The 25,515-nt window shown below is 37.8% G+C and overlaps 1 protein-coding gene and 1 long non-coding RNA gene across 4 annotated transcripts in view; one reads left to right on the top strand and one right to left on the bottom strand.

Moving 5' to 3' along the window:
* Positions 1–1,696: 1,696 nt before the first annotated feature.
* Positions 1,697–22,210, bottom strand: LOC133272056 (uncharacterized). Its single transcript, XR_009744331.1, has 3 exons — positions 22,010–22,210; positions 11,348–11,442; positions 1,697–2,007 (listed from the first exon to the last, which is right to left on the bottom strand). It is a non-coding gene; the product is annotated as an uncharacterized LOC133272056 (long non-coding RNA).
* CCDC172 (coiled-coil domain containing 172) overlaps positions 20,546–25,515 on the top strand; it is a 23,436-nt gene continuing 18,466 nt past the window's right edge. For 2 of the 3 annotated variants that reach the window (XR_009744330.1, XM_061458662.1), the window contains exons 1-3: positions 20,546–21,433; positions 21,718–21,803; positions 25,206–25,322. Coding sequence is in view for 2 of the 3 variants with exons in the window: in XM_061458662.1 (XP_061314646.1) it covers positions 21,355–21,433; positions 21,718–21,803; positions 25,206–25,322 (282 nt within the window). In the remaining variant the exon portion in view is untranslated. The remainder of the gene's footprint in view (positions 21,434–21,717; positions 21,804–25,205; positions 25,323–25,515) is intronic. The other variant, XM_061458663.1, reaches the window with a different exon arrangement.

The following is a 25,515-nucleotide window of genomic DNA, read 5'->3' as shown; positions in this document are numbered from 1 at the left end:
ACACACAAGATACATAGCTTCCCTGAAGTGCCATGTTGTATCAGTATTGCCTGTTCATACTCTGCCATAAATCTTAACTACAAATCATAGTCATTGTCTTAAAGGATTTAAAATATCAGACAAACCCCATAAGACACCCTATGGCTGGAGCAATCCTCCTGCTCTTTTCGCATTCTTTTCCAGCTGCCTTTTACTTCCCCTGTGGGTAAAATTAAGTCAGTGGTTGATTCCAGTCAAACCAAGGTCCACCCTACAAATTGTTTCTGATAATGGCTCAAACCATAAGGCTCTTCAGTCAAATGAAGAATAAAAAAGACACACAGAAGTCCTTAATGTGAACATTTTCAAGATACTTAAGCTTATTTTCTATTCTGTTGAGTTTTATGAAGAAGTTTGATAAAGAAGTACAGCTGGTAGGAACAAGCATTTTGTTAGAAGACAGATGACAACATAATCACCACTGAATTATTGTTTAAAGGCCCTTACAATATAAATAATGTGGAAGAAAGTGCTAACTACTTCAAGTTACTTACTGCCAGCATTAACAGCTAATACTTCAGTCTTTACATGATTTTACTTACTTTGTTCTTTCTAGTTAGTTGGATTAGCTGGTATTCTTTCACTGAAAACTTTTAATAAAGAAAATACAATTTAATGAGGATAGAGGGCTTAGTTGACACTAAAACTTATAAGAAAAAACAGTGCTTCAAACACTGTTATGTCCAAGCAGGCTGGGATAAGTGAACCCCTAGGTATATGTAGTTTTAAGCTTCCTGTCGCCTCGCAGGCTGAACCCAGATGCTCTGAATACAGCAGCAGCTTCAAACCACACCTGTAGTCAGAACCATATGGTACTCGAGGCCAGCTTTATGAGGGGTGCGATGTCAGAATACTGGGTTTTCAGTTTTACTGGATTTTCTCCTACAGCAATCTCTCACAAGCAAAAAGAACTGACTCAAATGCAGTCATTGTTCTGCAGCCAGTCCCATATGCAAAAGCTGTGGTGTTGGAGCACTGAGGTTGATGTGGCCGGCGGCAGCATCTCAGGTAACAATGTAGTGGTGAGCTGACAGGAAGGTTGAATTAATAAACTGGCTGGGCCACAGTTAGCCCAAAGATTCCCTTCACCCCTGCCATAGACCTTCTTTTAGAGATTGAACCCTGGCAAGAAAGTATTGGAGTTGGAGTCACTGAGACAAGGGAACATTAAACAGTATTATTATCTGCGGGCCTGGGAGGTAGGTGAAGAGAAAAGATGCTGAGAATAAGAACGGGGCAGTGAACTTCAAGTACAGTTCTTTGGGGAATGAATAAGTGAAGCAAAGCTGAAGCTAAACTAATGAGTCAGATATGGCAGGTGGGGGAGAGCAAGCAACTGATGGGAAAACGTCTGTGTGCCGTGGGAGCACAGAAAGTAGTGTTTACACAGGAGGCTTTGTTCAATAATGAGAAAGGGAGAATAGACAAGTCAGAGAATTACTAGGGACTGGGGGAGAACAATCTGAACTGCATTTTTTGTCTTACATTTATCAGCTTACCATGAAGTCAAAGTGCCTGGTGGTGGGAATAAGGCAAGAAGGATTTGCTCAAGGAATTAAAGTTGTGTAAAGGACAGATTAAATAACAGTGCTCCAAAAATCAATTTTGAGGGGCTTATGAAGTCTTGAATGGGCTTTTGCAGCACAAAAGCAAGATGGAGTTTTTACTAAACCTGTCATTTATTTCGGTTTAAGGCTTTCAGGAAATTATCAGAAAAACATAAAACAAAAGCAAAGTAAGCAATGAGCATTCACACAGTAATCAAATAACAAACATGTGGAGGTGTAATCCAGATCACAGAGCGACTTAATTGACGCAAAAGTATAAGAAAAGAAAGTCGTCCTCAACCTCCTGATTTAATCAGATCTGGGAGTGGATTCCCACAGCAGTTCTTGGCCAGGAAGTTTTTCCTAAACTCTTGCTTTCCCTGTCCTCGCCAGAGGTTGATTTTATGTAGTATCAGACCGCCTGGAAGAAAGAAAGAAAACAAAAGCAAGCTGCAAAATTCGTCCATGACTTCATATGTGATATGTGACCTTATTATGATTTCAGTGGAATACATAAATACTAAATCAGCGCAATGCAGTGAGCTTGTAAAGAAACACAACATATTAGTTACCCTTAAGGATTTGAAAATGTGGACAAAACTGCAGCCCCTTGTGAAGTTCTTTATCTTATACAAACGACTCCATCAAACTTTAAATACTGATATACAGGCATAGGTATTGATGTTTGCCCAAACTGGTAAGGAAAAAGTTGTTAAAGACAGGCCGACACTAGTTGTATCCCTCGGTTTATGTCTTGCTGCTTTAAAAATGGAATAATACAGCCCCCTAGCTGTTCGTAGAGGCAATTCATGCTAACGTGGGAAAGGTGAGACGTGCCCCTACAGCAAAACATGCCGAATTCCACAAAGGATAGTTAGTAAAGAAACTTGATATGACACAGTTAGGTAAAAGTATAAAAGATCGAAAAATATTAAATATAATATATTAAGTAGTAATAATTCACGTGCCTAGAAAATTTAAAGCAATACGATCCAGATGCTAGAACAGCATCATTTGAAACTTCAGCTTCTGAACACCAGCAGCATCAACCTTTACCATTCCATGGGCTACAACGGCTAGTGTGATTCAGCCAAGGTAACAATTTGGTCTGTTAACTTGAAACATTCCTTTTGTCTTTTCAAATTTACCAGCAACTTGCTCCTGTGGAAACCATGCAATCCTGACAGGAAAACCTACCTTATACCGTGTAAAATACATTTTACACATACATATGAACCTCATAGTCTTTGCAGAAGTACTAAAGCTCTAGAAAATTACTTATTCTAATTGTCTATTGCTGTAAGAATACAACATTCAGGCAGATTTAAAAACTTAATTGTGGAAAGCAGTAGCGTTTCAGAACATTGAAATCAGATTCTTGAAGAGCATCTGAGAAAACCAGTGCAAAAACTGAGAATGTTGGCATTTTATATTTCCAGACTGTTTCACTTATATGTAGGTTCATTTCCTCCCGCCATGTTTAATTGCAAGTGGTAATATGTCTGTGTATAAAATGATGTATAAGAAGTGGTGAGATTCTCTTTTCAAACGTGCACAGCTCTAGCTAGTGATGGGTATTCAGCTTTCCCTGTTCATGCTACACTGGATATACGCACACTTACAGAGCAAAGACTATTAAATCATAGAAGAACATTTTGCTTTCACTTACGGTACATATCTTATTCTAAACTGTAGGTTCAAATCTGCCCTGACTCCTGCTTTGTTTAGGGAAGTCGAAAGAGATGAGTAGAGGTTAAAGGCATTTCAGAATTTAGTGACCAAAGGCGAAATTATCATCTTGGATGTTCAAAACTGTACATTTGCTAGACTAGCCCTGACGAGTAAAGTCAATTTTTCTCCTGATGGTATCACCAAAACTGTAATTTTATTGGAAGTTTCTCAAAATGTTAGCGACTCTGTCAGTGTTAATTTCTACAATCTCTGTTTGATCGGTCTTCCTCTGAGGTGAGAAATTTAGGGTACAAAAACTCTCAAGATATTTATATTGGAGGTGAAAGGAGATCAAGAAAAAATGGAAGTGGAAGAAAGTAGTGTTGCAAATGCCTTGAGAATTTGTCCTACAAAGAAAGCAAAACTGACTGTTCTAGATAGCCACTATCAACTACATGTAGCACCCTCTCTACTAAAGGTACAGTGATATTTGGGGGGTTGTTTGGTCTGTGGTTTTTTGGGGGGGGAGAGTGTGTGTGGGGGGTGTGGCTTGTTGGGATTTCGGGGAGGATTGTGTGGTTTTGTTTAATCATAAAAAGTACTCGGTAATATGGGATGAAAAAGGCTAAAGATATCTTTAGTCAGCAACAGTAGCTTCTTAATTAACACGTACTTTGTTTTATACATATAGTTTAGGAAGAACCTCATGACGAGCTAATTCTCCTGTAATCCAATTGATTATCAGCTGGAAACAGTGTAGACAATCAAGACGTGTTTGTTCTACTAAAATACCACATAATCCCATTATTTGGCTTCTCTGCTGTTACTTCTGTAAGATTCTAATGGCAGGAGAATACCCGCTGAGCCCTGCACATACTGAAGTAATCACGACAGGGCACTCTGAAAGGCAAGTCTGAAAGCTAGAGTCACAACTGATGTTACTTGCAGTTTTTTCCCTCCATGCTTTTCCACAAGTGTTCATTACATCAACTACAGCCTGTTAAAGAATTTTTCCTGGTTTAATAATGTGACGCACAGTTAAATCTACAGCACTTTCTTTAGATGGATGCAGTTGCCTGCTGGTAACACCAATAAAAAAAGCTTTTATGATGGAATGCCTGCATCTATCCTGCAGTTTTACTAGCAGACATAGTTCTGTTGAAAAACAATAATGCATGCTTTAAAAGAAAGCTGGAGAGGAGCCTTTTACAAGACAGGTAGTGATAGGACAAGGGGGAATGGCTTTAAACTGACAGAGGGTAGATTTAGATTAGACATTAGGAAGAAATTCTTCCCTGCGAGGCTGGCACAGGTTACCCAGAGAGGCTGTGGCTGCCCCATCCCTGGCAGTGTTCAAGGCCAAGTTTGATGGGGCTTGGAGCAACCTGCTTTAGCAAAAGGTGTCCCTGCCCGTTGCAGGGGTTTGGAAGTGATTGAGCTTTAAGGTCTATTCCAATTCTAATTCAATTCTATGATTCTTTTTTAGTAGGGAAAACTCATTTTAGCCAGGTGGGCTTGACTAAGCACAAGGTTTGAAAACAAACCTTTCCCATACTACTGCAGGGATGGAACAAACCTTTTTCTCCAAGTGGTTTCCTGATTTGAACCACGTTTACTCAGATTATCCTGGTGTTACTAAAGTCTTTTTCTTTTTTGTCTCACCTCTACGGCTTGCCTTTGGGTCTATTCGGGCACTCAGAGAGAGGACACTCAGTGCTTCTTAGAAACCTTCGACGCTCATCTCTCCAGTCCTTGTTGATTTTGTCATGCCTGCCCTGCTATCCTCTGCAGAAGCTTCTCAGTCCTCCTTCCTCTAGATGGTCTGCATGCAGGAGCCAAGCCAAGGAGAACAACACAGACATCTTTTCTGTTGTCCTGCAATACCTTTCTAACATTTGAGATCAGCAATTCAAAGTGTATTTTTTTTTTAAAAAGGGGGGGGGGGAAATGCAGGTTAAATGAGGACCTATTTTAATTTACACTTTGCTTCAATTTTATTTCATTTAAATCCTGCTAGCTCAGGTTTTCCTGGACACTGGTGAATAACTATTGGTCTACTAAAGGGAATAATGTGCTCCAGACTGCGGAGATTCACCTGTAGTATGCCTGTAAAATACTTGAGAAGACAAATGTCCTGACCCTAAAAAAGTTTAACAACCAACCTTGTACTATAAACTGGAAGAGAATCTAGCATACAAGACTGTCCAATATCTATGTGTTTGTTTCTTACAAACCATACCTGAAAAAAACATTTCTAAAAGCCATATTTCTGAATGCAACAATGGCTGAAGATATGAGAAACTGAACCTTGTAATTTATTTTATAAATGGCAAAAAGGCTAAGAGTCAGCAGCCCCAAGTAAGGAAAAGAAGTTTCTGGTGAACTCGTTTTCATAGGAATTTAGGATTTATTAATTTATGAAAGAAGAAAAATACATGTTTCCAGACAAAATATTAAGATAAAATGTAAAGATTTTAGATGAAATTTAAAACCATCACAGATTACTTACATGCCCACAGCGTGACCCTTTGAAGTTTTTGACTTGGTTAATTAAGCAGTAGATCACTATTTATAACAAAATAATGCATTATTTTAAATAGTTTAAACATGTACAGTAATGGCATCTTGCCACAATGAAATGTAAACATGATGTTCGCAGAATTACAAAAATCCAAAGCACTTGTGATCAATTCTGTGATTTCTGAACTTGCTTACTTTTTAATCCATATGACTGGAGCTAGTCAGAACATCCTGACAGGTTCACGGCCAGGATACTGCAAAACACCAGCACAGCACATCTGAGTTCTTTTTTATACATGAAAAAAAAAGGAAGCAAGAAAAATAAACAGACACAAAGGAGTTCCAATTTAGGGGTAGCACAGCTGAACTTTCAGGGTTACCTGACAGAGGATAACCTCCAGGGATGCATGGGACCAAGCTCACAACCACCGCATGTAACACCGTGCTTTTCCAGGTTACTAATAACTGCAGCTCCTATGAGCAAGAAAAGGGGAAGCAGAGCTAACCACATTCCTATAAATTTGACTGTTTGTAGCCTGTGTGATTGACTGACTTAATGCACAGAATAATTCTGATCATTGTTTCATTTATCATGTAGAAATTCATGCATGTATTTAGTCTGCCCTGTCCTAAACCATAACATCCTCAGGAAGAGAAGCTTGTGCGTTTCTCTTGAATATATCCTTGTACTTAGATCTTTAAGGTTCAGATTTTTCTGTCAACTGGGTAATCATAATTGTCCTCTGTTTTGGTCTTGACTGTATATGTAGTAAATGCTCTGAAGCAGGCAGTACTTTGACACTGTTCAGAGAATTATAAAGGAGGCTACAGTCTTGGCTAGAAGTGCAGAAATTACTGTAACATTAAGATCAAACAAGTTTTGGTGAAGACATTTTGAGAGAGTGAATCTCCATTCTAAATATCAAACAACTGGTAGATGATGGCACATAAACTTACTTGCTTTTGGAATAGTTGGCTGGGCCACGGTAGTTTTTGGAGTCCTGGAGAACACAAGGAGAAGCAGAAAGCTGATCATCTCAGGGTATCTGTTTCACTGCATTACCACAGCCTTGGTTAAAAATGCATTAAAATATCTAAATATTCAGCTTAATTGGTTAAGTCTTTTAATTCACAGATAGAACACTGTTCTATTTTAATTCTCACATTTGGATGCTTAAGCTTCTTCAAATTTTACTTGTTCAAAATGCTTAGAACAATCCCATTATCACTAAATTGACACCACAGATAAATGATCAAAGTCCTAAAGTTTATGTATCAAATAACAAGAGTGAATAAATTTCATCTTCAAGATGCAGACACCTACGCAACATGAAAACTGAACTTCAGCAGGGCTGCCTGTGTTTGCTGGAAAATACAACTCACAAATTCAACATCCTTTCTTCTCATAACACAATTTGGAATTCTTTTGCATTGCTCTTCTTGCTGTTAAAAGCTGGTGTTATTAACAGCACTGCTTTGCTAATTGTTTGCCCACATAAAATACCTTGAAAATATGGTTTTTCTTCCTTAATTATATGTTTAATAAGTTCTTAAAATACTTTCTATATGAAAACATTATTTTAGTGTGACTGAGGTCACTGTCCACAGGTTATTTTTAACCACCAAAACAAAGCACTTTCCTGTGACATTTTGAATTTGCACTTTTTTTTTGCAGAGCTTCCATAAAAATACAGTTAATATTGCAAACATCAAAGTTATATTCTTTCTACAATTTAAAGGACTATTATTCAACATATACATGTGCGTTGTGACAGCTGTGCATATCCACTTTTATTCTGGTGTAAACAGAGTGAATTAAAGTGATACGCCCAACTTAAAGTACAAATAGAACAAATTTCAAAGTTATTGATTTGTGACAGTGCTTACAGGCATTAAGCAATACTTTTTCAGTGTCCTGGTTTCAGCCTGGTTTCAGACATCTGAAATAGATCACTTCAGCATAGAGACAATGTACTGAAGGAAAACTGAAAATGTGTTGGCTGCTCAGTCAATATTAATTTAAAAATGAGTTTTAGAAGTTTTAAAAAGTGAAAATAATTTTTTTTTTTTTTAAATCAAATTTTATCCCATAGAACCCATAGGAAAAAACAGCCAAAAATCCCTGCAGGAAGATAATGTAATTCCCCCACCCTGAGGCATTAACCACAAGCATTCTTCCTGCAAGATTGCCATGAATAACCACAAATGCTCTTTCTTTAAGTTTTCCACTTTATGTGGAACATCCCAGTTGATGAATATTGACTAAAAATATTTAAAAGAGATGTCAAGCTCACAGAGGGTTCCCTCAGTCTGTTTAACTCCCTTGAGCATCTTTAGGTGATGATTTTAACTTGCGGGAGTCCAGAGGAAATGAATCCTAAACTGTAGGTGAATCAGAATGGATAAGGCATCAGTAAAAAGACATGGACTTAGTTACAGTTCTGGATCCTGCCAAGATGTTGGTATCCGTAATCTTGTGACATTCTGAGACAGGAAAATGCTTATGAACGTGAATACATGGCAGGGAGGCCTAAACGTATCCATCTATCAGTCTACTTCATGACCAGGCTGACAGGTACTGGTCAGCCAGAGGGGGCAAACTGATGCAGGCTTCCTGGCTACCTTCCTGCACATGATTTGCAATGCTAGCCCAGACTTGAGCGGTAGATTTGGTGTATACCCAAACAGAAATCTTACAGTGGCTAGGGGCCAACATGGTTCTACTTCGAGCTTTGTGATAAAGATCAAATGGAGTTGTGTTCATGGTTTGAATAACTGTGTGAATGGACTGTCAGGACTATCTGCATAAGATTTTTTTTTAACATTCAAATGGTACTTTATGGAAAACTTGGAAGACAGCTTCCCCTTTGAAAAAAAGCTACTGAAATAAAGCACTTGGCTGCTGAACTAAGTTTACTGTACCTTAAAACCACTCTAGAATGTTTTTATTTCTGCAATGATTGGAGAAAAGTCAGGTTTCCCAAGGAAGTCTACAATTTTCAAGACAAGAAAGAACTGGGTGTTATATTGCAGACCACTTTAACAAGGCAGGGTCACTGCATTTCTGCGTAAGATTCACAAGATGAGTATCTATGCACATGCTCTGCAAACGCAGCTCTTAGAAATGTATCTGATGTTGGGCTAACCATGCAATATATTCCTGTGCAGGGACCATTTACCGTAGCTTCCAGATACCTAGAAGCTTATATGGGGCACTGACAAGACCACCAGATACATGGGAAACCTGGAGAAATGCCTAATATCCTCAAAATCTGTCTGTATATACTCCAGAGGTTAGTCTAAGAAAGTGCATATAACAGACCTGTGTTTAGGCAAAGCCTACAAGTATCACTAGGTTGAACACATAAGATGGCCACAACATCTGCCTGAGCTACTAAAATACATTTTGGTTTTAATAGTGATGGGTTGTTCTGCTTTGAACTGCACATCCCTGATCCTGGATCAGAAGCTTCTCATGCTGCCCTACCAGTGAGGAGGCTGGGGGTATACAAGAAGTTGGGAGGGGACACAGCTGAGACACTGACCCCAAACGAGCAAGGAAGGAGCCAAGGCCAGGTCAGATGAAGCCTTGGGTGTCATGGTTTAGTGTGAGGTGTCCCTGCCCATGGCAGGGGGGTTGGAACTAGATGATCTTAAAGTCCTTTCTAACCCTAACTGTTCTATGATACCCCACACCATATGGTGTCGTGCTCAGTATGTAAACTGGGGGGAAAGCTGACTGCTGGGCCTGCTTCTTGGGAACAGGATGGCATTATTTGGTTGGTGGTAGATGAGCAATTGTTTTTCATTTGCATCTCTTCTTTTTTCCTGGGTTTTATTGCTCTTTCATTTTTTTCCTCTTTTTATTACAATTTCTTATTATTTTTATTTTCATTATTAAACTGTTCTTACCTCAACCCACAGGTTTTCTTACTTTTGCCCTTCTGACTCTCTCCCCACTGCGGGTGGGAAAGATTGATCAAGCAGCCATGAGGTGTTTAGCTGCCAACTAGGGTTAAACCACAACAATGACTCAACAGAAACTTTTCAGCTGAAATTTAATCACACAATTTATTAGGCAGGGGTGGGGGAGCTATTTTCAGCTGGATTTAAGACGATAATGAAAAGAGTTAGCTTTGGTTTATTGCTGTTCCAGATGGTAGCCAAAAGGGACTGAGAAGTGTGGGAGTAACAGCTCTCCAATGAGGATTTGGATTTAGAAAGTTACATATGCTGTGTAACTGTCAACTGTTGCTTAAAGGGTTCCATGGCTTGTTAGACTGGACTCCACAGAGACAACCATAGAATCACAGAATGGTTTGGGTTGGGAGGGAACTTAAAACTCATGTAGTTCCAACCCCCCCTGCCATGGACAGGAACACCTTCCACTAGACCAGGTTGCTCAAAGCCCTGTCCAACCTGGTAAAGTCAAAGGTGAAGGAAGGGATCCTTCAGGATGATTTTTATGATATGATATGTTATGAAGGGCAAAGAAAAGAAACCTGGTGATTTTTGCTGTTTGCATCGCCAGCAGATAACAAAGAATTTGCTTAATTCAAAGCAAAGGACTCATGAGGATTTTGTAGGACTGGCGCATTTAGAGACACTCATTTTCTATAAATGTTTCAGTCCATCTCTTCACTGAAAGATAATTTATTTGAGTATGTCAAGACAGAACTCAAGAAAATAGACACAGTCTAGATTTAACATGAGTTATGAACCTGCTATTTTATTTTTCTGACAGGAAAGGTAGGGAGAGGGACAGACTGAGTAGGAGTAGATTATACTGCTGTTTTTTAATCTGTGCTCTAAGAAAAACTTTCAGACTCCAGGCTCCTAGATTGCAAGAAGTAAATTGCATCTTTGAACTGGTACATCGATACCATTATACATGTTATAAGAAATAAGCTGCACAATTCCAGAGTACACTTATTCAGAACTCAAGAAACAGCACAGAGATAAACCGAGTATCTTGTTTTTCATTAGCAGCAAGAAAGATGTCAGCAGAGCCACTACAAGCGTAGGTATATCAATAATTCACACCGAATTACCTAGTAGATTTTTAACACCACTACGTCCTTTGTGGCCTCTAGTCTGAGTATCTGTATTTGTGTAAAAAACAGTCTTTAGATCTAAGCATTATCAATACAGCACGCATACATCTAACTAATTGTATCCACTTAACTATGACAGGTGAGTTAGGAGCCTAATTGCCATAGACTACTTACACATTTAATGAGATAAAGCACTATAACTTTTCAAGTATTTCTTTTCAAGTAGTAGCGGTCAAGAAACCAAATGAGGAAGGAAAACAATGTGTCTGTAGTTGCTATAAAATGGATTTTATAAAGTCTGAAAAGCCTCAGTTATCTAGTAATAAGGCATCTATGTGTTAGTGTAATACCCAAGCTAAAAAGCCCTTAGAATCCCAGTTAAGACATTATGGTGTCCTCTAAATAGCGTTTAAAATTCTTTGATCTAGAGTCATCATTAAAGGATGTTTTCTGCTATAAAGTCTCAGGAATATCTGGTCCACAAAACTGGTCAACCTTTCCTTTTTCAAAACTTACCAATATATATGAAGTATCCTTGACTGCCTCTTATTCAGCTCCATGCTACCTCAAAAAAGTAAAATTTTCTTGTTCAGAGGAAACTCTTGAATGATCTGAAAAAGCAACAAAGGTCTTGTAGCATACTGTAATCATGTCTTATGTTACAGTCATACCCCCTTGTACCTCAGGAGAGTAAAAGGCTGAAAAACATCAATGTGTCAGAGAACAGTAGAAGATACTAAAGTCATGAGAGTTCTTGACCAGCCACATCTTAGCAGCCTGCAAAAGCAGCTATTTCACAGGGTAAAACTTACATCCCATTCCAAGCAGTTAGGTTAAGCAGAGAGAAAAACATCCTCTATAGCTCCAGCCAATATAACTTGGAGAAAAATTACTTCCTGATTCCAATCAGGTGATCAATTTAACCTTGACTATGTAAACAAGTTCAATCCAATTAACACCTGACATCCTAACAAACTGCCCCGGTTTTACCTGCTGCCAATCTTATCATTTAGGAAAGGGCAGCCCCCTTCTCCTATAATATGCACCAAGAAGGAACATAAAAGTATATGCAGAAGACTGGAAGAACTGGCATGTGGACCAGTTAAAAACATTTCTGTTTAGGGATTGTGTAAGAAAAGTACACAAACAAGTTTCCCATTAAATTTGTCTGGCAATGTCAGTGAGTATCCAACGCTTTAAATCACAGACTTTATATTCTGACCCAAGATCGCTTCACCATGTCACACATATCCTTTCATTAATTTATAAATTTCCATCTGGAAGTAGTTCAGGTCCCCACCTCCATAACCTTGTCTGGAAAGCAGTTCCAGAGCTTTGCAAAAATTGCCAAGAACCTTCTTTTAAATTTCTTATTTATTCATAGTTGTTTGTAAGTATCCGAACTTGAAATAGTGTTATCCTTTAGCATACAAGTCGTCTTCTCTCACACCTACCCCCACACATACTTATAAAGATATAACCATATGCCCTTTCAAGCTTTGTTTTGCCAGAGAAGCTATTTTCATCTCAGCTGAGAAAATAGGTACTCCTTTCCCCTAACCATCCCACTCTGCACCTGCTGTGAATCAATGTGGGTCATGAGAACTGTAAACAACATTCTGAGAGTTGTCTTACCAATGCCTTCTAAAGCAATGTTAACACTTTATCATCTTCACTGAAAATCCTTCAGCTAATATTCCCTGAAACCGCTTCATAGCCATGACATTATGATGGCTCGTGGTCACTGTACAGCCGACTAATGCACTAAACCTCTTCCCCTTACTATCGCCAGCAAGTATCAAGACACAGCTTATACTAAAAGAACGTGATATTAATCCCAAAGCACCCACCTCCACTTTCCATACTATTAGGTTTCCATTTTGTCAGTCCATAGGGTCATTTATTTCTTTTCTGATATGCTAGTCATATTCCAGTTTTGTGCCATCTCTTAATACCATAGGCAGTTTCCTACTTTAACCAAGTCCAACAATACTACTGAAATCAGTGTCAAGATAAGTCCTAGAGAAATTTTATTAGCAAAGTCATTTCATTTTGGTATTTCTATTTTTAACAGAACCCTCTTTAATATAACCTTTTACTCAGTTCCTTTTCAACATTACAAATCTTTCATTAAATCCCACCTTCTCCACCTTAAATAACTTCCCACAGGGAACACTATAATGCCTTATTTTGATAAAGGTAGATTAAGCCTTCTGCATTACTCCTCTCTGGGACAATTATCTTATCAAAGAAAGATATTAAGTTAGCCTGATATGATCTACCCTTGATAAAATCATGTTGTTTTTTTTCCCACTTTCCATTTACCTCCAGGTCCTTGATAAGTTTTACCTTCAAAATCTACTCTAAGACCTTGCTTATTGTTGAGGTCAAACTGCTATGCCTACATTTGATTTGACCACCTCTTTTCCCTTTTATGAATAAAAGAAATATCTTCATTATTCTTTAGTTGTATTGAGCTAGCCCTGAATTGAACTGATACACATAATATCGTTGCAAATAAGCATTTGCATTTGTGTTTTTATTCAGTGCCCTGAAATGGGTATTGTTTAACCTCTCCATGTCATCACAATAAGTAGTTCTATTCAGTGTTTTTAACATCCTGGAAGATGGAATAGAGAGTACTTACAAAATGTGCGCAACTCAATGTGTAGTTTTGAGGAGGGGACAGAGATTGGAGAAAGGGAAGAGAGAGTTTTGGAAGAATCAGAATTCAGAATACTGTGGCAAATGGGAAAGATTGTGTGGAATATTCACTAAGCTCAAGAGCAGCATGGTACATTTTGATGACAATAAATCTAATGCACACATGCAGGATAAGGAATGTCTGGCCAAGAAGCTGTCCAGCAGAAATGAATCTAAGAACATGAAAGATGGAGAATACGGGGGAAAAAAAAAAACACAAAACAACAAAGGAAAAGAGGTTAAGAAAATATGACTGATGCAGAAAGGGTGGGGGAATTGGGTGTGTTAGATTATAAACATAGGACAGGGAGAGCTTGGCAGAGCACCAATCTGCCAGGACTTCCTGAAAAGTTCTGCCCATGATGCAGTTCCCTATCCCAATGAGTTAGGCAGCCACCAGTACGCTTTTCCTGTCCTAAATGTAGAGTTAAACCAGACAATCCCCTGCTATGCTTTTCAGCCCTCCATGCCTATGATTCTCATGTCATCTACTCAGCGTTTCCTACTGCATCATTCCTATAAATTAAGAGTACAGATATAAATACGTGTGTGCATCAGGCTTTTCATTAAGTCCTTTGATTAAAGAACTTTCCTCTTTTGTCTTTCTGTCTTTTTGTTTTTTTTACAGTGCTGGAAGATCTAACAGATCTAACAACAATTATTTCTAAATTATAAATAAGATATCCTTATTTCTTGTTGCAATGGAAGAGGGTTAAAATGTCATCAAGAGCAGCATAGTTATGATATGATTTCTTCTAAAATAGAAAAAGTAGCAGGCCAAAAATTATGTGAACACACCGTCCTGGGTTCAGCAGTAGCAGTCATTTTTCTCCTTCTTAGTAGCTGGTGCAGCGCTGGTGCAGCTTCTGGCCTGGGAACAGAGCTGATAACACCGATGTTTTAGTCTGGCCAAAGACTTTCTGAGACTCATGCTGTGCCAAGGAGGAAGGGAAGCCGGGAGGAAGCAGAGACAGGACACCTGACCCAAACTGACCAAAGAAGTATTCCATACCACAGCACTGAGAGTTACCCGGAAGGGCTGGGGCACTGCAGGGTTGGACTAGGTATCGGTCGGTGCTTGGTCGGGTGGGGTGGGGGCGAGTTATTATTCGGCGGGTCGTGAGTTGTTGTATTCTCTTCCCTTGGTATTTCTCTTATCATTATTATTATTGGTGGTAGCAGCAGTGATTTGTGTTATACCTTAGTTAGTGGACTGCTCTTATCTCAACCCGTGGGAGTTGCATTCTTTTGATTCTCCTTCCCATCCCTCCAGGAGCAGGGGGAGGCCAAAAAGGGGAGGAAATGAGAGAGCGACTGTGTGATTTATGGCTGACTTTGTTTAAACCACAACACACACATACAAATACTGTGTGTTATTCTCTTTTATAAACTCTGCAGCCTCAACTATGGATATTAATTTTGTATTCAAGGAACTGACTTACCAAGGATATTTTAAATATTCTGATTTCGTTCTCAAAATAGGAGAAATGTAATTATTTTAGAGGAAGCAGAATTTCTGCTATTTATTCTAATCCACTTTCCTTCTGTAATCTTCTTTGTAAAAAGACAGGCTGTAAAAAGAGGAACCCACAAGAATTATTTACATGCTTTTCACACAATCTGTGAATAGGCATGTTTAATTCTTCTGAAAAGAAGTCACTGTAATACAATGCAAATTATTAATTTATGAATGTGGCACAATTGATAATACATGCTTACCACAGCTGTGATTTTCTACTCTACTTGAATTTAATGCTTTTATTATCTTGCCCATGCGCCGAGTCATGGCATATGTATGCAGATGTGTGCCATGAAGCCTTTGAAAATTTCAGGATTAGAGATAGCTAATCTCCCAGAAGCATCAGTGGGAAGGAATATAGAAGGGATAGAAGCACAGCTATAGGTTCTCTCTTTTTTTTTTATATCATCTTTTAAAAAAGATGAAATTACAGCATAACATCTCTATCAATAGGCATTTATGTTTATATAGTGTTATTTATCATTGTTAAGTCTTCATTTTTACTTTCCTCTGCCCACTAGGAGCTGTGCAGAAAACACAGAGCACAGTTTTATAGAGATCCATTTATTAGACTGGTTTTTACAAAGCAGCTTTTAAAACCTGAAGATAGAACATACCTTTTGCACAATATTCTGGAGGAAGTGAGTTATTCTGAAAACTGTTCAGATTATTTTGGAGGAGTAGGCGCAACAGCTTTTATTCTGAATAAATAATGAGACTTGGGAACTTTCTTACAAAACAATTTGTCACTGAAAAATACCATCTGGCTCAAATTTGGTGAGAAGTTTTATGAGACTTTGAAGTTTCAGTAGTTGTGTTAAAAGCAGCTTTTCAGATTGAGGATATATGTTTTAGTTAAACTGAGGTAGCCCTTCCTTAAAAAGGCAATACTTCCTTGGATTGGGCACTTATATGCAATGTGGAATAATTTCTACTGCTGCCTAATTCAGGCCATGGGAATATGTCCAAGTCCTTCAAATGTCTAAGGAAATGCCATATTTTGAAGCAGGAAAATTGATGGAACCATAAAATTAATCTTATGAAAAGTATTATCAGAGATACCTAAAAGTATAACTCTTGATTTCACATGACAGTTATTTTCAACATGCAGAGAAACTCATTGGGCTTTAATACATACAGCTAAAGTGTAACAGTTATAAAACATAGCACTAAATAAAGCTCCTGTTGTGAATAAAGACAATAAAGCAGTTTCATTTCAGTCATCTACACACATTCTTTTCCCTACAATCGCAGCATGAGGTAGAAATAGAGCTTAAAGAACAGACATAAACATTTAAAAATATCCTGAAATATTTTACTTTTATGAACTGTAAAGTTATTGCTTTCTATGTTTCAGTGTCTATTAAGATTTTTCTATGATTAAGATGAATTTTATGTCAAAAGAGATAAGCTAGCATACTGACATTATATGGTTATAGGAAACATACCATAGTTCATTGATTAAATGAAGTATTTTCAACAGATTGTTTAATAAGTTTCAATCCAAGATTACATCTCTTGCATGAAAGTCCTAGTTCTCAAAATATTTCCTTAACAGCCCTTTATTCAGGAGATTTAATGGCAACCGTCTTCTTACAAGACATCGCAACGTAATGGATAATTCGTTTTCATTTCTGCTAATACAAAATTAAAAAACCCAACACCTTTGTAAGTGGAAGAGACAAACAATTAAAATCTAAAAAGTATTTTTTCACTGTTTCTGTTGTAGCTTTCAGTGAGTGCCAACTTAGTGATAACAGCATGTAAAGCAAACTGCAGTGTTCCAGCCAAATAATTAAGAAAATTTACTATGAGAGTGCAAAGCCAAGACAGTGTTTTGTACTGTGATATGCACTCCAGATCTGAAAAATTCTTTCTCCATTAGACAAGTTACTACTGTTATGCCAAGATAAATAAGAGGTCTGATAAATGTTTCAAAATGAGAGGCTTAGTTGTTGCTTATCCAAATACTAAAGAACAGCAGAGTAAAAAGTTTTAGGATAAACTCTTAGATCCAGTAAAGGACACAACTGAAATATATTTAAGATTCTAAAACACTACAGTGGAACAATGTGGATACCTATATAACAGCACAGTTACTGATCAGCAAAGAAAGCAGCTGTTGTGTTATTTTAACCAAAGACAATAGAAGACTAAGATTTAAAACCATAAAAGAGTAATCTTTGCTTTGTAACCCAAAGGGATCCAATGAAGCCTTTCCAGATGGAAATAAACAAAATCTTGGATGTAAGACTCAAATGCAGATATCACAATGGAAATAGCAGGCTCTATCTTTATAAAGAACATCTGTTGTGAAGTTGTTTACATTCCTACCAAAGTGGAAAAGAGTATAGCTAATTCTCCGTTGCAGCCAGAAGCCAGACATGTTAGGGGGGAGTATGAAGTTATTTTTTAGTGTTTTTTAATACAATATAAACATACATGGCTTTTCATTAACTCAGTTTTGTCACTTGAAAAAAAAAAGAAATAGGGATTTGGGGCACAGAGAATCATTTGCTTGCAATTTGCCAGAGACTTATTTCCACATTTTCCATTCTTTTATATTTTACTACATGAATTTTTGAAGTTTATTTCACCCCTGTTACAAGGAGGAAGCAAGGTGTCCATTCATGAGTCCCTTGCTGAGCAGTCTACAAGAAATGAAGAACTTCCAGCCTGTGGGTTAGCAATTTGCTCTCACTCTTCCAGAGATGATAACTAGACTGTTTAACCTGAGTTTCTCAGGAAATTACAAATAGATCATAAGTTATAGGTTATTACTGCATTAATATTCCTCCTCTCTGCTATCCAACTCTAGGTTTTCAGAAGTAGTTGAGGTTTTTTTCATTCCTTTTTTCTTTTCTTTTAATATTGGGAAATCAAGTATATTTAAGCAGAGACCACAAAGTGTTTGTTCTGCTGTTCCTGTCCTCCCTCATACCCTCCCAGTCCAGGCATGAGACAGACAATGGAAGACAGAACAGCTCCATCTTCCCCTGTAAAGCAATGGGTGGCTAGCGGGAGCGGTAGAACAGCCACATGAAATGTTCTTGATTTGCATTAAAACAACTCTATGACATACTACCACCCTGCTCGCTGTATTTTAACAATGATGTTTTAAATAACAGAGCTAAAGCTTTGATTTTAAAAGCTACATTACAAAATTAATTTTGCATACATCTACCATTTTTATGCCTGCTTATGCCAAATTATTACTGGGCTTCTCACTATTTTTAGTCTCTCTCCATCAGCATTCCTGCTCAACACTGCATTCCAAGTCATTAGTGCTCACTCTTATATGCATATACGTATATACACACATACAAACACACGTACATACACACACACATATAGATACTATTTCCCAGTAAAGTTTAGCTCAGACTTCAGCATTAAACACAAAGTGATAGCTGTGAATTTACACCACAGAATAATTTGACTTTATTCCTTCATGTAAGGTAGAAAAAAGTTAGTGCAAAAATAGATGGCAAATACAAAGACCACCAAGAGCAAAGAAGGACCAAAGAGGCGTAGTTTGGGAAGGTTTGCTATGAATACAACGCTTCAAAAAGAGGCAGTTTAATTTGTATATGGAAAATATAATACAGTGCTTAAACACAAAAATGGAAATCTATGCGTAGCTATAATCCTATAATTTCTAGTTTCTACTATATATTTTTCCAGTGAAGACCATATTGCATCGTATAATTTTTATCCCACCACTTCTTTACCCGTGCCTTTTTGATTGCTGGCTTTCAGAAAAACAATTTTTGAAATGATCTGACTGTATATGATTTTGAGATAAATTACACTAATAAATATTTTTATAGTGACTTGAAATTGCAAACAAAATCTTGCTTTTCTTCTTCCTACACAAACTAGAGAATAAACTTATAGAAGAAACTTCACTACCAGCACAGCAGCCTGATTACAAAGGGCAATTACTAATTTTGAAGTACACTAGAGAGACATGACCTGATTACAGCACAGTGATTAAGATATAGATATAGATTAAGATTAGGATGTACTGATATGACCAACAGAATAAAATTAAAGTCACCTTTCTAATACCTAATGATTTACAAAAAATCTTTTACTTTCCAAATGTCGGAGTTGAGCAAAGGTAATACAAATTTTCTTTTATTCTGAAACATTTAGGCTCATATGATCTTGTCCGTTTCCATGAAAACCAGGTAAATACACACTTTTGAAGTAATGATACTGATTCTGAAGGCACTTGTATACATTTCACTTCATACGATCCTGAGTTATTATAGTGAGTTAATTTCCCCTGTAAAACTCAAGAATGTGTCAAATAGCTGCAGGAGTCAAAAGATATGAAACTTAATGTCAAATACTTGTTCCACTTTGAATTTTCTCAGTCTCTGAAGGAATCTTTTACAGAGCTAACTGTTTATTGCGCTGAATGGTCATTCTCAGACAGTGAGAAGTATAGTTGGAGCCAGACTCCTCTTTCTAGGGAGAACAGTCCCTTTGACATAATTAGAGGCATCCTCCACAAAACACAGTCGTTTCTTTAATAAGTGACACTGAACACCATCCCAGCCTACAGCAGCTTTCTCAGTTCGAAACACAAAAGTAGTCAAGTCTCAAAAACTTCAAAGACAGCTTTTCATTTTATTTTCTCCTTGATCCACTGATAGAGCAGTTCATTTTCTTGAATTTTGTAAAATGACTTTTTCACTCATCAGACCTGTGTAACAAATCACTGTCTCAATCTTGTTCCTGTTTGATTCATCCGCTTTTCCTTTGGCCTTTGGATAGGAAGCTTCACTTCTGAAACATTTTCGAAATTCACTTTTGTGAACTTTTCTCCCTCAGTTGCTCTTTGTTCCATTTTAAAAAATAATTGCATTTCCTGCAACATAATGTGCTAGTTTCAGGGGTTTAAATTTCATCAAATTATCTTTCTTAGAGACAGCAATGTCTTTTCTTTAAAAAGCACCATTTGATAACACACTATCAGCTATAACGTGGTGCTTTTAAAGCTGTAAATTGTATAACATAACATATTTCCAGAATTCTCAGTTTCATTCTGCTAACTTAGAACAGTTTTTTCACGAGTAAGACATCGGTACTCTCATGTATATTTTTTTGCGTTTTACAAAGATTTTCTAATTTCTGAACTTTGCTGCTGCAGTCTGTTCTAAGACAGTATCTCCTCTGAGGACAACTCTTTAGCAAGACAGGACTGCCAATAATCCTGATCTTTTTCAATGTTAAAAAGGCTGGAAAGCTATAAAGTTCCACTCTTGCAGGCTTTTTCTGCCTCAAAGCTGATAGGCAAACTTCACATAGATATTCCCTGTACAGAATGTAATTAATCCTTCTCAAGATGTAGGAACAAGCCCTGTAATATGAATTACATTTTCAACTGGGTATTTACATTTACAGTGTACAAACCAGAAAGGTGCTCAAAGCATAGTAAACTCAGACAAGTGTGTTGCAGGAGAGCATAAAATGGGCTACGTTATGATCTTTGCTTACTTAGACCAACTGGAACACAAACACTGTCATTTTACATTAATGGTGAAAGGCGGCTGAGTTGATCTGACCATGGTTAGTTATGTTTTGTGTAGTTAGCTTTGCTGTCTTGCTCTGTATAATAGCTGATCTTACCCCACTTCTTTAACTGCTAAGCTTAGAGATCAGTCTTCAAAAGATGAACAAATCTGACCAGATATAATATTTAAGAAGGATGGTGATCACTCCATAGAAAAAGGAAGGTGTAAAAACCCAGCTTCTGAACAACACAAAAGGGGTATAAAACACACCTCCCAGAGAAATACAGTCAGAACTCCCCAGACTCTGAGTCAGAACCAATGTTCCACAAACATGCATAAGTTTGACAAGATTCAGAGTGTCAGCTGCCTTTTGCCTAGCCAAATATATTCCTTCTTGTGCTCCTACCGTGCTGCTTCTCAGCATGCTCGTTTCCATCTTATGCATTCCCCCAGCCTGTCATCCATGTTTCCCTCTGCCTGAGGTTCACTCTTGTCCCCTTACTTTCTGCAGCCCAAACGTCCCACACTGTCACCTCCTCCTCAGCAGCCATATCCCATCTACCGTGGTCACTTCCCTCTGTGGTCTGGGGTTTGTTTTCCAACCCCATGGAGGCAGAGCCAAGAGCAGAGCCTAGGCCTGGCTCAGCACAGAGCCCTGAGGGAAGGGCTGTGTCCGGGCCCAGCCTCACCTCCCTCCAGCTCACCCCAGCTTTAACCAACCAGCCCTCAGCAAAGACAAGACCCACAGAGCCCACAGGCTCCACAAGAAGACAGAAATGAACCTGGATGCCTTGTTCCAGCAAATACAGTTCACAGAGAAACAGGCGAGGGAGAAAAGACAATTCATCCAACAAGGTCTGCCCCATGGCCGCTATCCTGTGGCGATGACACTGACCACACTTAATGGCTTCTCCATTTCCCTAGGGAAAAGCAGGGTAGACCCACGGTCATGAGGGGATCAGTGAAAACTGGCTGGCAGCTGGGCTGGCTGCTTATTGCCAATAGCATGTTTTTATAAGAATGTGACTTAAAATCATAGTCTGGTTTGGGCTGAAAAGGACCTTAAAATCGTCTAGTTTCCACCCCCACTAACTTACAAACTGAGCACACATTCTTACGGGCTTTTTGTTGTGTTCCAGCTAAATTCAACATAAATAGAAGCTATGAAAAAATTAACCAAATAAAAGAAGAGCTGAGCACTGCAAAAAAGAAACTGGAAACTAAGGTGAGCAGGCATGTTTATAGTATACATAATAATGAAATACATTATATCTACAAATATATGACCTATTCTTTCAGGAATAGATTCATAAACAATTTCAAGGAATACGCTTCACCTATCGAATACCACAGCACAGAGAAAACTTACACTGCGCATTTCTGTAGTGAAAAATGGTCTGTCAGCATCTTTCCCCCTCTCACAAATATCACCCCTCAGGCTGGCTCCTGGCTGCGGTCAGGGACTCATTCACCTCAGGGACAGGAACTTTTCCAGGTAACACGTCCATAATCTGGAAGCACTGGAAACAGCACTTGTGCATGTGGCAGTCACCGGTGCCCTGCAGACACAGCTTGGCAGGGAGCAGACCACCGTGCCAGGTCAGTCTGTTCACAAGACACAGCCATCAGACATCCCAGGTTCTGTATTAACCATCCTGGAGCTTGTTAAAGCACTTTCCTTTAGAGGCCCAGAAACCATTCCTTTGCTGCCCATTGCCATTCAATAAAGGCCTTTCGTAGAAAATATATGGAAGTATTCCCTGTGTTTACTTGACAGGATCTTGAGACACATACTAAAGATCTTCCTGTGAGCCTAGGCTCACAGTTAGGGCTTACAAGGCGTAAGAGTTTTTCTAGGGACAACAAAGAGGAAAGGTTCTGAATCTGTGTAGTGTTTTTAAGATTTTATTGTGCTTTTCATTTAACCAAACTGAAGACGTATTTTCAGATTAAAAAAAAATGAAAATCTATTTATTTATGGCTGAAAATGAATCATAGAATCATAGAACAGTTAGGGTCGGAAAGGACCTCAAGATCATCCAGTTCACACCCTCCCTGACATGAGCAGGGACTAAATATCATTCATTTGCTCTTAAGTGTGTAAGCTAGCAGAATGTATATGCACAATAGGAAAGCATATGGAGCCTCCTTTGAAGTCAGAACTGTTATATTCTATCACTTAAGTAAACATCTTCAAGAACCTTTGGGGATTGCCTCACCTAGTTGTGAAGATAGATGTTTGGGGGATGGTTTTCATCCTTCCAAAACCAGGCTCTTCTGCTTCCTGTAAAAGTCTGTGTAATATGTATAATAAATATCAACATTACAGGAAGGGGATAGGAATAAAAGAGAACTCATTTACAAATATGTACTGGTTGCAAATTCAGACTGTAATCATACAAGCGGCTCTTCACGGGCTTGCATTTATGGATGTCACAATCTCAGAACCCAAAAGTGCTTTAAAATAGTATCTTAACTGACAGATTTTATCTGGGTGTGAATTGTAAGGTTAAGTGGTTAAGTCCTTTGTAGTCTTCCTCATAAATTTATTTATTAACATCACAATTTATGTTTATACTATTAATTTGTTATTGATGCATTGTGATTTATATCAAGGTTTATGTGGTAGGTACAGAAGGGTCCAAGAGTAGAGACATTACTGTAAACAACTAATGGGAAGAGCTGAAGAACTATTCCTAATTAAACCTTATGTGCTTTACCCCCCAGGATTAATAACATTCTTACTAATGTGCACAAAACTATTTTTCCTTGCTTTCTTAGTCAAACATTGATTCATGTATAAATGAGAAATGATACAAAAAACAAGTGGAATCAAGAAATGCATTTTGATCAGACAGTATTTAGGTTTGAAGATCGTATAGTTATTAAAATTATTTAAAGTAATTTATTTTTCAGCACAGGAATTAAGTTTACATATGTCTACAATAATAAATGTGATTCAAACAATGTTAAATAATGTTGTTCAGCTAATGCTGCTCATTTTGTCTAAATAACTACACTTCTTTATAAGCCTACACATCCAAGCACGTGCATGCACAACAGCTTATGCCTGACCGAGCAGCTGAGGCTGAGTTCAAAAGTGTTTTGACATCTATTTCACAGAGACTGCCTGTGGTCAATCAAAGAGTCTTAGGAAATGCTATTTTTTCCTCTGTTCTGTACAATCAGGTAGCATGTAATTAGAACCTGAATTATAGCATTTTGCTTTTCATGGCTCAATGATTTCTTCAAAAAAAATCAGTTGCAAATGCATAGATTAAGTTGGCATCTTACAGATGGAGAAATTACACCGCAGCTCATTATGCTCAATAATATAAATACAGTGGTAAAAGATCCTCTACTCTCTTTGAATTAATATATAAAATAAATATTCATGAGGCAAGCACTTTCTGGGCACTTAACATGCTGGACATATCAGGGATAAGGGAAAAAACGGGTCCTTTCCTTTGTAACTCTCATATTCTAGTCTTATGGCATTTGATTTCACTATCCTCCTTTTTTGATCAGATGCTTGTCATCTGCACCCTCTCTAAATTAATCTACATTATTTCATTTTACAATATTTTCATTTTTGCCTCTGTAATATCACTATTATTTGGTCTTTTTTTGCTTCTGCACACAGGCACGTATCAGCCTGACTATTCAATTTACTTCCTGATGCTTACCCTGGGCCTTTACAGTCTGTGGGCAATTCTCCTAACTTTACTTTCCCTCCCCATTGTTCTGAGTATTACAGTCTGAGTCATTCTCTTGACCTCCTTTTCTCCACTTCATCAGGTGAATGATTCTCATCCTGTAAGACTCTTCAGCACCTAGATGTTCCCTATTTTTCTGCTGTTATAGTTTATCCCACCATATATCTTAACTTAGGTTAGACAATGATACAGTAAATTCACTGGAAAATTGACAGGAACTCTGTAGCAAATTTTGAAAATGAAATGGTGGAACAGCATACCATTCTATCAGATAAACTGCTGTTTAAAATGAATAAAATAAGAATAAAACTATATTCAAAATAGACATTTGGGGCTTGGGGATTTTATGGTTAAACTGTCTTGAACCAATGAGCTAATTGCCATTCCATGTCTTTGGCTAAGAATTCCAGAAATTGTGCTCAGAAAGCTATAAGCATATCCCTCCCTCCTTCATGTATACAATGGTAGTAGCATTTCAGAGCTGATGATGTCTACAGCTATTCAGTAAAAACAATGATGTGGGAACCCTGTCCCTCTGATATTATTGTCTGATTTGGTATGTAATGAGCTTTACACAATTAGATGTAGGACATCTTATCATGTTAGGTACCAGATCCCATATGATCAGTATGTTTCCTGGTTTTAACCTGAAAACCAAAATCTCCTAAACTGAACAGAATTACTTTAGATAGATGGATCAGGACTAAATGTGTCTTTTCAAAGGCTTAGTTGTATATTGGAAGATTACTGGGGGGAAAAAGAGCTGTTATGCTTCTGCTTAGTCCAGCAGCTATGCAAGCTGTGTTTTAACAGGACCAAGAACCTTACGTACAGTATCAAAGTATATGAAATAGTAAAACAATGACCTCACTTTATAACCTTTTTTAATTGTTTGTCTTTTCTCTTGGAAGGTTCAGCATCTGTCTGAAAAGGAGTTCTGCTTAGAAATTCTGAAGAAACGTGAAGAGAGCTTAGAAAAGCAGAAAGCTGAACTTATTAATCAAAAGAGCAGTCTTCTTAAAATCTTTGTATGTTTTCAGCTATGGTATTCAAACAGTTCTTCTCTACCATATAAGAATAGCCAGCTTTCAAATTTAAAAATATGGAAGAAGTAATGTTTTAAATATGGAAAATATTTTTTTTTTACTCTACCATACTTGATGTAAATGTAGATAAATTCTCACTATTAATTTAAACCATGGTCTAAGGTAATGTATGCTG

The sequence above is a fragment of the Pezoporus flaviventris genome, unplaced genomic scaffold, assembly GCF_033815535.1.
Source record: "Pezoporus flaviventris isolate CSIRO_AGI_PZ_B2104156 unplaced genomic scaffold, CSIRO_AGI_Pfla_v1 ptg000029l, whole genome shotgun sequence".
NCBI classification, from domain to species: Eukaryota; Metazoa; Chordata; class Aves; order Psittaciformes; family Psittacidae; genus Pezoporus; species Pezoporus flaviventris.
This window is presented reverse-complemented; position numbering and strand designations above follow the sequence as displayed.